General features: G+C 65.8%; 1 protein-coding gene across 1 annotated transcript; it reads right to left on the reverse strand.

Moving 5' to 3' along the window:
• Nucleotides 1-2,654: 2,654 nt before the first annotated feature.
• LOC118157534 (LIM domain-binding protein 1-like) lies at nt 2,655-7,827 on the reverse strand. The gene is given in 13 exon segments (XM_035311919.1): nt 2,655-4,119; nt 4,499-4,597; nt 4,599-4,648; nt 4,813-4,936; nt 5,197-5,280; nt 5,429-5,551; nt 5,758-5,930; nt 6,112-6,214; nt 6,492-6,567; nt 6,773-6,817; nt 7,269-7,309; nt 7,311-7,372; nt 7,749-7,827. Coding segments are annotated over 13 exon segments (1,275 nt in total). The 5' UTR covers nt 7,813-7,827; the 3' UTR covers nt 2,655-3,888.
• Nucleotides 7,828-13,582: the final 5,755 nt, after the last annotated feature.

Consider the following 13,582-nt stretch of genomic DNA (forward strand, 5'->3'; position numbering starts at 1 on the left):
CCCCTTCCGTCCCGGCTCCCTGCCCGGGGCTGGCCGAAGCCCCCTGCGCCCACCGCGGCGCGCCCCAGGGAGCCCCCCGCAGCCGCTGCCCTGCCCACCGCAGCACCCCATAAGCGCCCCACAGAGCCCCCTGCTGCTGCCCAGCCCCGTGCACAGCTGGTACCACCTCTCTGCCCCCCCAGGAGCTTCCCTGGCCCCTGGGATCCCCCCTGCCACAGCTCCCACTGTGCTGCCCCCATAACCACCCAGTCCCCATGTCCCCAAGAAGCCACCGTGTGCCTCCCACTTTGGGGCAGACACCGTCGGGGAGACGAGGCCAAGCTGTCCCCAGGCCGTACCCTCACGTCCTCGGCTCCCCAGCACTGCTCGCTCGCTGGCTGCCACCTCCCAGGTTACTGCTTAACTGTCCCCGGCTCACGCGGGCGTCACGGCTCTCGGCGACCTTGGGCGAAGGTGGCACTGGGTGGGGGGCAGCCTGGCCTCGGGGCTCTCCTGGCCTCGCTGGTGCCGGGTGCCCCGGGGGATGCTCTGGCTCGGCACAGGCACCAGAGGATGCAAGTGCCCCAGAAAAAAAAAAAAAAAAAAAAAAAAAAAAAAAAAAAATCCTATAAATTTAAAACTTCAATGCGGTTCTTGCAATGCTTGTGCTGATGCAGGAAGGGAGGTTAGGGGTTCACCCGCAGCCCTCCCGGCTCATCCCCCGAGGTTTTGGGGCGCTTGTTTCTGGCTGCTCTCCCCAGGGCACAGAGCTCGGCCTTTTCCTGGCTGCTGACACCCTGCGCCCGCCTGGCGGGCACGGGAACGTCCCTGAGCTGCTTCCTGGTGCAGCCCCGGGGACACCTCGTCCAGCCGGTCCCCCCCAGCTCCTCGCAATCCAGGAGGCGAGGAGCGGCCGGGCCCTCCGCCAGCTCCTGGGCAGCGGGGGAGGAAGGCTCTGAGCGCACCCCAAACGGGCTGCGCATGGGCGGGATGCGGCCGGGCACCCTGGGAGCGTGGGGAGCAGCTGGGACTGGCGGTGGCTGGTTGCTGCCAGGCCTGCCTCCGCTGTGCCGTGGTGTCACCCTGCTCCCTGCACTGCTCCTGTCCCACCCCGGGGGTCCTGTGAAGGCCACTGGTGCTGGGTGCAGGAGAGAAACGGGGCTGCTGACACCCAGGGTCAGCGGGACCGACCGAGAGCACCCTGCGGGCACCCAACCACCCACGTGCACCCATCGTGACCCCGTCACCCTGCAGCCACCCCGGCCAGACCTAGGGCAAGGATGACGAGGTGACATCCCTCAGCACACGTCACCCCAATCCCTGCCCCTGTCCCCTCTGCTATGAGGAAGTGGGCCCAACCCTGCCTCCACCCTCCAGCAGCCGTTTCAGGAGCCCCATTTTTCCCCATTTTTCCTGCTGTTAATGCTCCCCCTTGCTCCAGTGTTACCCACAGCAGCAGGCTCCCTGCCCCGGGGGGGGTAGCTCGGGGTGAAACACCCCCGGAGCTGCTGCCCAGGGGGTCCTGAAGGCCGGGGACCCAGGGATGTCACCGCTGGGGGCAGCTGCTTGCCCTGCTCTGGGGACACAGGGGACCAGCATCTCGTCCCCACGCTGGCACGTGGCACCCCTGGGTCCTGTGATGGGAAATAAGCGCTCGGGACAGCCTCAAACCGAAAAGTCGTTTTATTGGTACCATACATGACTCATAAATGGCACAAACTATGGAGGAGAAGGAACAAAAAAAAAAAAAAAGAAAAAAAGAAAAAAAAAAAAAAGGCATTACCGGGGGCCCGGGGGGGGGGGGGGCAGCAAGGGGCGCGTCACCACCCCAGGGGAGCCCCAGCGACGCGGCAGCGGTGACAGTCGTACCTTAACTGCAAAGCAGAGCCCCCCCCCCCGCCGCACCAGGCTCCCACCGTGGGGTCCCCATGCTGGGGGGGGGGGGGGCAGGTCTGAGACCTCAGCCCCCGGCCGCCCCGGGGCGCAGGAGCCACCCCAGGCGTCTCGCTGGGGTTTTGGGGCCAGGAGCAGGCCAGGGCTGAGCGTGGGGCTCAGGCACCATCTCCCAGCCCCACCCCGGAGACAGCAGCGGGGGGGGTGTCACGGGGGTCCCCCCCGCAGCTCGGCCACCCCCCCACCGTGTCAGCCACGGGTGGGAGAGACACAGAGTGCGGGCGGCCCCCCTGCTGCGCCCACAGCCCCCCACGCTCACGGGGAGTCCCCCGACGGTGCCAGCCAGCCCCCAGCCCCACGGGGCAGCGGGGGACACCGGCTGGGGGGGGGCAGCGGAGGGAGGGGGGTGCAGACCCCCCCATCTCCCCCAAACCACAGGGCTGCTCCGCGTGCCCCAGGCTCCCTTCCACACGCACACGCAGCCCTCCTGCACGCACACGTTCTTGCACACGCACGTGCACCCAGCAGCCAGCCCTGCCCGGAGCAGCCCCGGACCCCCCCCGGGGCAGCACATGCTGCAACCCCCCCTCGGGGGGGGGTAGCCCGAGACCCCAGCTCCCCCCAAAACGCACCGCCGAGGCTGTCTGGGGGAGCTGGTGAGCACAAACGCCCCCCCAGGCACCTCCTGTCTTCTCCGTGGAAGAAGCCTCGGAAGGAATTTTTTTTTTTCCTTTTTTTTTTTTTTTTTTTAAACCAAAAAAAAAATAATAAAACCCAAAAAATTATTATTATTCTCGTTGTTTCCCCTAACATCGATGGAGGCACCTGCTCTAGTGATAACACATTGAAAGAACAGTATCGTACACACTGTCTACAGCGCGGAAATGTACAAGCACGAGGTACACGAACCGGGGGGGGGGCAGCGGGGACAACAGCACACAAGATTTACATTGAGGAGGGAGGCGGGGGGGCTGCCCCCCGCCCCCTGGAGGGATTAGAAAGGAAGTCTGCAAAGTCTCTCCTTGGTTTGAAGCTCTCCGAACTGGATATAAAACGAGACTCCCAAGAGAAGAAGCCTGTACAAAAGTCAGGACAGGGTGAGAGCGCTCAGGGCAGGGAGGGGGCACCGGCGAGGGGAGGGGGGTGAGGGGGGGCTTTTCCCATTCTTTTTTTTTTTTTTTTTTTAAAATTACATGTTTAATAAAATTTATTTTTTTTAAAAAAAAAAGACAAAAGTAGGAGGTACTGGGAGCCGGGGGGTGGCCAGGGTGCTCCGGGCAGGAACGCAGGGGCTGCAGGCACGGAGCAACGGCACCGGCCACCGGCACAGACCTGCGGCCTCGGGCCCCCCCCGCGCCCCCCAGCCAGGCGATTCCTATGTACACAGCCCCCGTGGGCCCTGCTGTGGGGCGAGAGAGGGGATGGGGAGCAAAGTGGGGGGGCAGGAGAGCGGGGAAATGCCAGATCCTCGACAGCACCCCCAGCGCAGCAGGATCTGACCCCCGGGTGGGGGCTTTGTCCTTCGCCGCCCCCCCCCACCTCCAGGTCGGGCTGGAAATGTGCAGCCAACCCTGCGGGCTGCTGCCCAGCAAACCCCAGCTGTCAGACCCAGAGCGAGGAAGAGGAGGAGGAGGAAGAGGGCCGCAGTGCTGGGCTGGACCCCAACGCAGGGCGGCTGCGCCCCCGCTCCCCCCATTCAGCAGGCAGGGGCCGGGCGCACCAGGAGGGGACGATGAGAAGCTCTCCGGGGAAGAAGCAGGGAGGAAAAGGGAGAAGGGGGCAATAATGAAGCTACGGCCCCGGATACCCACCCCTGCCCCAGGGTCTGGGGGGGGAGCAGGGGGGGCGGCAGGGGGGGAGAGGGCTGGGGCTCACCCCCGGCCGTGCATCCCGCCGGCCGCGCGGCGCCGGTGCGCCCCGGTACCTCGCCGCTTCCCAGTCACTCTCCGTTGCAAATGTACAGGTAGATCGGTTTGGACTGAGTCCGCGGGGGGGTTGGGGGGGGCCGCAGGGCCGTTACTGCGACGCCTGCGACGTGGGGTTCTCTGACTTGCTCTCCTGGCTGGAGGGCGGTTTGCTGTTCCAGGGGCTGTTGGCCCCCAGCGCGGGCGAGTTGTTGAAGCTGTCCTCGTCGTCGATGCCGTTGGCGGCGTCGAACTGCGTGTTCTCCAGCCGGGTGATGAGCCGCTCGTCCTCGTCCCCAAACTCCCCCCCCATCAGCGTGGGCTCGCCTACCACCATCACATCCTGAAAGGGGAGACGGTCCCGAAACATAATCGAGGTGGGGGGAGCCCCGGCCGCCGCACCGCCCCCGACACCGCAGCCCCTTCCCCAGCCACGGGGCCATCTCTCCTCGCCCCCATCGCCAGCCCCAAGGCTTGGGCACCGCCTGGGTGGTGCTCAGGGGTGCAGCCCCCCCCGTCCCTGGGCTGCGACTTGCGCTCTGCAGGGGCTGAGGCCGAGGGGGGGTCCTGGGGACTGCCCCCCCCCGCTTGTCCCCATCACCAGGAGAGGGCTGGGGGCTCGGACAGGCAGCCCTGGGGCTCTCCCCTTAGCCACTCGCCGGGGCTGGGAGCCCTCCCCTCCCCCCCAGGGAAGGAAGAGAGAATGGAAACGGGATGCTTACAGGTACCTGACTGGACAGGGCGAAGGTGCTGGCCGGGCTCTTCTTCTTGCTGTTGCTGTTGTTGGTGTTTCCCCCGCCGGAGCTCATGGTGCTGCCCCCCCGACATCTTCCTTTTCCGGCGCTTGCTGGGCTGCTGCCGCGCTGGCTCCGCTGGCCCGGGAGGGAGAGGCAGTCAGCCCCAAAGAGAAGCAGCTGGTGCCCCCCTACCCCTTTTTCTACAAAGCCCTCTACCAGGGCCACCTCCTCCCCCCGTGACAGCCTCGCTCCCTTCCTCCCGTCGGCACCGAGAGGCCCGTCAGGCAGCGCAGACTCACCAGGCGGCGCGACCATCCGCTGCCACTTCTGGAACAGGCAGGTCTTGAGGCAGTCCCGGGGACTGAGGCTGTAGGTCTTGTGCCGTGACATGAGCTCCTGCATTGGTTCTAGGATTACACAGAGCTGCGGGGAGCAGACAGGCTCGGGGTTAGACGCAATGCCCCTGGCACCTACAAGAGCCCCTCCGTCATGCAGCCGTCCGCGTTGCACCGACCCAAGCCGCACGTGGAGCTCGCAGGCTCTAGATTTGCTGCCCCGCTGCTCTGCATCATCTGCCCCTCTTCCAGATCCCCCACGCACAGCCTGCCCTGCTCCTGGCTGCAGGTATGGCTGCCCGGGGGCATCCGAGGTCCTGCGTCCCCCCCCGCCCCCCGCGCACTTACTCGGAGGTAGTTGAGTGTGGAGTTTGAGAGCCCGCAGCGGGTGATGTTCTTGGATAACTGGTCCAGCATCTGGGGGTCCTGTGCCTACGGGCGAGAGGGACAGGGCTCAGCTGCGTCCACGATGAGGACTGTCCCCCCCCCCAGCCTGTGATGGGGGGACAGGAGGGGCCCCCTCGTGCACAGCAGGGAGAGGAGCTCAGCAGCCCTGCCTCGCCCCCGGAGCGGAACTCACATGCATGGCAAGGATGCTGCGGGGGATGAGCTCTCGATGCTGGCGGATGCTGAAATGCCACGTCTTTATCCTCATCATGTCGTCGAACATGAACTCCAGGTAGAGCCGCCCTTCCACGCACACCTGGGCAGGGCAAAGGGTCAGGCACAGGCTGCCGGCGCACGCTGCCACCCCGTTCCCCCAGCCCAGACCCTCGGAAACCCGTTGCTCCTGCACACCAGGACACCCTCCCCTTGGCCTCCCCACGCTTGGTACGAGTCTTGGCACAAGCCCAAGCCATGAGCCCACACAACCAGGGGTCCTGCGCAGAAAGGAGATGCTGCCGGCACCTGGGTGAACATGGGCTTGCCGTGCTGGGTGACCATGGTGCACTGGTCGCAGTCGAGCGAGACGAAGTTGTTGTGGAAGGACTCCTTGGGGTGCTTGAGCACGTAGTAGAGCTCCGTGGCCCCTCCTTCAAAGATGCTGCGGAAGTAACGGGGAATCAGAGTCCGGCCGATCGCTGGAGCGGGAGAAGGAGGAAAATAAGGTCAGTAAATCTGGCTCACTAGGGGGTGCTCGCCTATTCCTCGGGCTGCACATGGAGAGGGCCCCCAGACCCCACGGCTGGAGGCAGCTGAGCTCCAACCCCCTGCCCACACCTCCCCTCGGTGAGCCGCGTGCCCGGCTCTGCTGCTACTCACTGTATCTCTTTGGTCCATCCTCCAAGCAGAAAGTGATTGTTAGCATGGCGTCATCCTCAAAGAACTCCGTGGTGAAGGCGTCCCACCACAGATTGTCACATTCCTGGGGGTGCCAGAGAGATGCCGGGTCACAGACAGCCCCGGGCCGTGCTCAGCCCTTGGGGGGCTGCGGAGAAGGGGCTGCCCCCTGGCCAAGCAGGACCCTGCCGCCAAGGGGATTCCTCCTAGACCCCACACAGCTTGCGAGGACGGGAAGCACAGAGCGCTCTCAGCGTGGGCTCTGTCCCCGCCCTGCCGCAGGGACCCTGTCCCCAGCACGCCCGGCTGGGAGCATCCCCCCGCCCCTGGCCACCCTCCCCTGGAGCTCCCCAGCTCCCCACCTCTGTCCAGTTCTGCAGCCGCTTGTTGAGCTCAAATATCCTGTAGTCGGTCTGGTTGCCGTACGGCGTGTGCCTCCTGCCAGGGAGCAGAGCGGGAGCGGTCAGAGCGGGAGGGAACCCACCGTGGGGGACCCAGGGATGGGGACACACACCCCCTTCAGGGCTGGGCAGAGCCCCAGCACTCCCCGTAAGTCCCCACGGGCCAGCAGCGTGCCCACCCTCCAGGACACCCCCATCCTTCCCCAGGCTCCCCGCCTCCCCCTTTGCCCCCCCGTGCTTACCCGATGCCAGGCTCCAGGTACGTCGGTGGGTACATGGGAGTAGGGCTGGGGGGGGAAGCAACACAGCCGGGTCAGCAATGGGGACGCCTCCATCCCTGCCCTCCCCCTTCCCTGCCACCCGCAACGAGCAGTCGGGATGCTGACGTCCGACAGCCCCGCAGGGGGACTCGCACCCCAAAACTGGGCTCTGCTCCCCGGTCCCAGGGACCTGTCCCACAGCTCCTGGGAGCCGAGCCCTGCTCCTCTGCAGCTGGGCAGGGTTGGGGTTGGAAAAGGGGGCATTTGGCCAACCGCTCCCTGTCCTGGGTCGTCCCAGTTTGGCCTGGAGAGGGACTTGGTCCTGCAATGCTTGGGGACCTGGGGCACCCTCGATCCCAAATGTCACCCTTTCTCCACCCAGCCCCACCAGTGCCTGCTCTGGTCCCATCTCTCCCCTCATATAACTGAACTCCACGAGCCCCAAACCCAGCAGGCCCCTCCCCGAGGCCCGGCTCACCCCACATCTCGATCCAGCATGGTGCCCGGGTGGAAGGGGGGGGAAGGCGTTGCCGTTCGGGGGCTCCTTTGGCGAGTACAGCTTGAACGACTTAGAGGAACAGCCTGGAGAGAGAGGGAGGGCGCGGGTCAGCCGGCTGCACCCTGGCACCGACCACGAGGACAGACGTATGGAGAGACGGGACATCCCCATGGCCAGGGGGAGGAGGAGGAGGAAGAGGAGGGATACAGCTGCTGGGAGGTGCCTTGACCTGAAAGGCAGGACGCTGCTGTGCTGGAGAGGCCAAGCCCTCGTGGGCAGAGCCCCATCCCTCCTCTGCTTCACCCCGATGCCAGCCGGACCCATGGGTGCCCAGGCTCGGGCATGGGTGCAGCTGGAGTGCTCGGGGGCAGGCCGGGCCCTATCCACCCCCCAGCCCTTCCATGCTGCTCCTAATCCTGCCGCCCCGACCCGGGAATCGCAGGGGATCGCTTTGCTGACCTTCCCATCGCCATGGAGACGGGTGAATAATCGCCCGGACGGCGGGTCCCCAGGCAGCCACCATCTGCCACTCAGGCAGCCCGGCGCTCGCCGTGCTCGAGCTGGAAGGAGCCGCCACAAACCATCCCCGCTGCCCCCCCGGCACCCCGCACTGCCACCCGAGAGCGACCGGGGGAGGCAGGGACACCCACACCCCGTGCCCCGGCTCCCCAGGGGACGTCAGGGTGGGCTCCCACGCTCCCGGTCCCCCACCCGGCGGCTTCCCGGGAGCGCCCCGGCACGCCCCGCTGCCGGCAGGACCCGGCACGCCGAGCCGGGCGCCGCCGAGACACGTGCGGCGGGGATGAGCCGCTCCCCGCGGCCGGGCTCGGGCTCGGCCCCGGCGGGCAGCCAGGCAGCCGGGCCGGCCCGGACGGGCGCAATGCCAGGGAGCGCCGGTTTCACCGGCTCGGCCGGCCCCGCCGCCGCGGGGACATCCCCGGTGGTGCCGCGGCACCGGCCCGCGCAAAGCAAAGGTGGTGCGGGGAAGGTCTCCGTCCTCAGCAGGCACAAAGCAGGAGCAAAAAGCCACGAGGAAAGCGGGGCACGGCCCCTCGCTCCCACCACAGATTAAAAAAAATGAGCCGCGGAGGTCGGTGCTGGTGCTGGGGAATTTCTGCTTTCTGCTCCAGTCCCAGTCAAGTTGTGCCCCACGGAAATCAGAATTCAGCTGAAGCCGTGCGAGAAATACGGCGTTTTCCTCGCCACCTTGCTGCTGCTAAGTGGCATTGAGCTGAGGCGTGCTTGATGCACAGGGAAGTTTCCAAAGGTTTCCAAGCCAATCCATCACGCGCAGAAAGCAGCAGCGAGAGGCTGAACCCCGCTTGCTTCTGGTCACTACGTCCTCTGGAAAAAAAGCGAAAGGGAACCAGCGGATCTCGGATCTCGTCCTCTGATGTTTTGTTTCCATTCATCGATGAGAGAAGGGAGGAGAAGCCTCCAGGGGTTCCTGCATTGTGAATTTCTCTGATCAGAGCTGAGCCGCAGACCACGGACACCCTCTGGGCACGGGACGGTCTCCCAGGATGGTGTGAGGGGGGAGATCCCACCCTGCCTGCTCCACCCCGAGCAGACTGAGCAGCGCTGGGGTCAGTCTGGGGGCTCTGCTGAGCGGCCTGTGGCAGCAGCTGGGGGTGGGAGAGGAGCCGGTGCCGCGATCCCAGCACCACCAGCACCCTGAGTACTATTTTCAACGCGGCGTAAAATACGCTGCCCAGTTAAGTGCTTTTCGGTAACGTTAACAATAGCCCTGAGATTTACCACGGGCTGCCCGAGTGCTAAATCCACCGCAGCTACTCATGCTCCCAGCGGGGCAAGGCCACGACCCTGTGACAGCACCGGTGCTGATGTTCACCCAGGCACGGAGCGCACCGCGTGCTCGGGGCGATGCCGCTGCTACCCCCGCTGTGCTGCAAACCCCGGGGGCACGGGGTCCTGGACCCCTCCCCACCCTCACTTGCCCCCCTGGCAGGAGGCTCGGCGCCGCGAGAACGCGCACGTGGTCGGCGAGGAAAATCCGGCTGAGGCTGCGGCGAGGGAGCTGCCGGCCCGGGCAGGTCCCGTGGGGCGGCGCGGCGGGGGAGGAGGGGACCCCCGGGGGCTGCGGGCAGCCCACCCGCACGGCACGGGGCTGATGCGCGGGAGGAGGCGGGGAAGCAGCTCCACGCCTCCGGAGAGAGCAGGCGGGGTGCTCCGCGAGGGAGCCACGCACCAGCCGGCGTGCCCAGCACTCTGCCTTCTCCTCCGCTTCGCCTGCCTGTTCTGCTGAGCGTCCCAGCCTGGCTCCACAGCTGGAGGTGGGATGGAAAATCCCAAAGCAGCCCCCAGAGCAGGGGAGAACGGCGTTTGTGGAGCCAAAAGCACCTGCAGCCGCCGCAGGGACCAGTGCCCTCTGGCCAAGAGGAGCCTTCCCCACCTGGGGAGCCGTCGTGCTTTCTGCACAAGCAGAGCTCAGAAACAAGGCAAGACGTTAACAAAAATGCAAGTGTAAGGGAAGAAGCGCGGCCCAGAAGGGGCTGCAGGCCCTGCTCCAGCAGGGAGCATCCTGCTCCTCCCAGCAGAGTGGCAGAGGGGCGAGCCTTCGCGCGAGGGCTGCCGCTGCCTCCCGGCATGCTCCCGGCCCCGCTTCCTGGCTGCCTAACGAGGCTTTAAAGTGTAAATAGCGGCATTGTTTCGCAGGCGCTGCTTTGCGGGCTGTGGAAGCCGTGATAGAGGCAGGAAATCCATCTTCCCAGCCCTGCCCTGCTGGCAAGGGCGCTATCCGGAACTGGGCGCAGGACGGCAGTTCTCATTCGGGTCAAGTAATTCGCGTGGCTTCGTCCGGTGAGGGCTTCTGGTGCTGGGGGCAAGGCAAAGAGAAGCATCCAGGGCGGCCGAAACAGGCAGAAGCACACGGAGCGGTGCAGTGTGTCCCACAGAGCTGCTTCTCCAACCCTTCTTCCTCTTCTTCGGAGAGGAGGGATGGGGAGGGCAGCTGCCACCAGCGATGCTGTCGAACCGAAGGCGACCCGGGCAGCACACACCAAGGCACCACCGACACCTCCTGCTGCAACCTGGAGCAAATACCAGTGCACAGCAGGGCAAAACCCACGGCCTGTCCCGCCGTGCACGCAGATTACTCTCACTTTTCTCGAGCCACGCAGCAGCCGTGCCCACATCCGAGCAGCCTCCGAGCTTACCCTGACCCATTAGCTGCCTCCTTGCCCGCACCGTGCGGCCTCACCGCCGGCACCCAGCGACCTGTCGCAGCACGGCAGCCCCGGGGACTCCCAAAAGTGCTTTGGTTCGCTGCTGCCGAGCTGCCCGAGGAGCCGCGTGGCTGAAAACCGAGCACGTTGGGTTCCCCGGCTCCCGTTTGGGGTCAGGCTCCTCCCGGGGACACGCGGGGGACACGCCAGGCGGCACCCCAGCTCACCAGCACCAAAGCACGCCGAGCACACCGGAGCAGGGAAAACCCAGGCGCTCCTTTCTAGTGACGGAGCTGGAAACTCAGGGGGACAGCGGCCGGCCAGAAGAGCAATAATTAACTGCAGCCTGACGGATCTGGACTGCGGGAGGCGAATTGGGAAGGGCTGATTAAAAAGCCGTCGCAGCTGGAAAGCTCCCGTGCCCCAGCGCTTCCACGGCGCTCCATCCCCCAGCCCCTCGCCGTGCGTCCCCGGAGCAGCTCGGACCCTCCGGAGAGGCTTCGGCCGAGCCACAAACCTCGGGATGTGGATTTGTGCCCCGGTCTCTGCTCTGTCTGATGCCAGGCTCTGGCGGGGCCAGGTGCTCAGCAGGGCTGCTGGAGGCTGCTCGCCTCTCCGGTAAGCGGCTCGCGCCCGGGGCGAGCAGGAGCCCCCCCTTCGTGGTTAGGACCGCAGCCGATCCAGACGTGTGGAGGGAGATTCCAAGCGGGAGGGAGCGCGCCCTGCCAGCTGCAAAACTGTCTGAAAATTGAATCACTTCCAGCGCTGCAAACCCCAGATGCAATCCCGCAGATAACCCACTTTTCAGCTCCACTGCTATCAACTTGGCACGAGCCAGTCATTTCCTGGGACGCTCAGGGACATATCCCACTGTCCCTAATTGTTCCTTTCATCTTGCTGTCTCGGACGAGAGATCCCTCATCAGGCACCGCCGGTTTCAGCCTCAGGAACGTGCCTTTCACATTTCCAGCTGCTCGGCTTCCCTCCAAAGCCCCCCACCCTCAGGCCCTGCCACCTCCGGGGCTTGTACAGCAAAAAGGGGGTGCCCGAAATGAGGATGCTCGGGGCTGGGCTTCGGTTCTCCCGCTGCGAGCACGTGGACAGCACAGGGAAATAAGTGAACACCACGGTGCTGGAACCACAGGGCTGGAGAAAACCCTCGTCAGCATCCCGTGGGGTGGAGTGACCAAGGCTCCTGACAGACCCGGACTTGCATTGTCAAAGGTTTTTAGGCTGTGACAGCAAGGAGAAATACACAAGTGTAGCCAGGCACGGTGATGCTCCCCCACAGCCCGCAGGCAGCTCCTCTGCCACAGCTCACGGCTCCTTACACGCACGCAGCACAACAGAACAAGACGATCCCTGCAGTTTTGTGTGGCTGCTGCTCGGGGCAGCTCTCAGCAGGGACAGGATCCTCCCGCGGGGGCTGGAGCCGCGGTGACAGACCGCTCCCGTCCCCTGCTGCCTGCCAGCCCCCGGCTCCAGCAGGGGAAGGGACCCTCGAGGACGGGCAGGGGGGGAAGGCAGAGAAAAGCCCGTCCGGCCCCGCTGCTCCCGGGGCCGAGGGAGGCTGTCAGCCCCCACGTGGCGCATGGAGGTTGGCAATCCCGGGATGCAACGCTCCGCTCGCTGCCGGCCGCGGCGAGGAGCGCCGAGCGCTGCACGCTGGGACGCGTAGTCCCCGGGGACGCGGCCCCGCCGCCCGCAGCCGCCTCGCTCCATGTTGTGTCCCCGCTGCAGCCCGCGGACGGGGACGGACCGCGCGGTGCCATCGCCTCCAGTGGGACACCCGCCCAGAGCAGGGATGGCACGAGCAGCTCCGCATGGAGCGAGCTTGCCCACATCAGAACAGTTTGCAAAGTGCCACCTGCCTGAGCCGAACGTCAGTCTCGGGTTAAACCGAGCAGAAACAGCCCGTGCTGGACCTCAGAGCAAATACTTTTGGCTGCTGGACTTGCGTGGTGCTGCCTCACCGGCAGCACGCGCTGTGGCTGGTGTTGGGGCTTTTGGCCCAGCGCTCAGGATCCCTGCAGCCTGACACCAGGCTGCTCGCCGTCCTCACAGGCAGCGCGAGCACAGCCCTGCACCGAGAGGCAACCCCAGGGTCGGCTGGAGGCAGGGGAACCACCCCTGGATGTACCCACAACGCAGCCGGGGGCTGTCCGGCACTTCCCAGGACCGCTGGTCGGGCTGGGATCTGCCATCAGCACCAGCAGCTCCCTGTGCATAGCACCGCGGCGATGGAGGAGCTGAAGCCCCCTTCCCATCCCAGGAGAGCTGGCAGACTGATCAGCACAAACCACGCCGCAGCAGGGAGGGCCAAAACCCCGGAGAGCCACAGGTTTGGGACACGTCCACCCGGTGCTCCGGAGGCACGCATGGCACAGCCTGAGCTCCCCGACCCAGGAGCGAAGCCCCGCAGAAAGCACCCCGACCTCCGCTGCCCAGCCCCGGGCCAACCTCGCCCGGGCATCCCCGCTTTTAAGACCAGTCTGCCTGAAACAACAGCCAGGAGGGCAACCGGTGGGGACAGCCAGCCTCGCCACCGCAGGTGTCGCAAGCGGTGCGCAGGCACGGAGCAATGCACATCCACAGCACCCTGCCCACCGGGTCACTCGGAGGCCGGGAGGTTTCCAAGGAGAGGTGGTCGGGAGAAGCGCTGCTGCCGCTCCGTGCTTTGTCCTTTCGGGCAGACCTCGGGCTCGTGCCAGGGTGCCCGGAGCGCCGGCAGGGCGCACGCCGGCGCAGAGCCGAAAGCGCGCAGAAGGCTGGCACGAACGGCGGTGACGCTGGACGCGGTTCAGAGCCCCTCCGAAAGGAGCCGAGATGCTCCCAGGGCCGGCCAGAAGGGTCTGGAGGAAAAAGGTGCCACAGGTCAGGGTGACACAGAACACCTGGGGACCATCAGTGCCGTGTCCAGCGGTGCTGCCCTGCCAGCCGTGGGACAGGGACGGGTCCTCGTGCCCACCTGGCCCATCTCTTCTGCACGTCATGAGGGACGTGGGACGCTGCTGCCTGCTCTCATTGGTCTCCAAAAGAAGCTGAGAGGCTCTGCATCACCGGTGAAAGGCTCCTCAGCTCATAACCTTTTGCATCCTTTCACTGGCA

Source organism: Oxyura jamaicensis (assembly GCF_011077185.1).
Source record: "Oxyura jamaicensis isolate SHBP4307 breed ruddy duck chromosome 6 unlocalized genomic scaffold, BPBGC_Ojam_1.0 oxy6_random_OJ106635, whole genome shotgun sequence".
In the NCBI taxonomy this organism is placed as follows: domain Eukaryota; kingdom Metazoa; phylum Chordata; class Aves; order Anseriformes; family Anatidae; genus Oxyura; species Oxyura jamaicensis.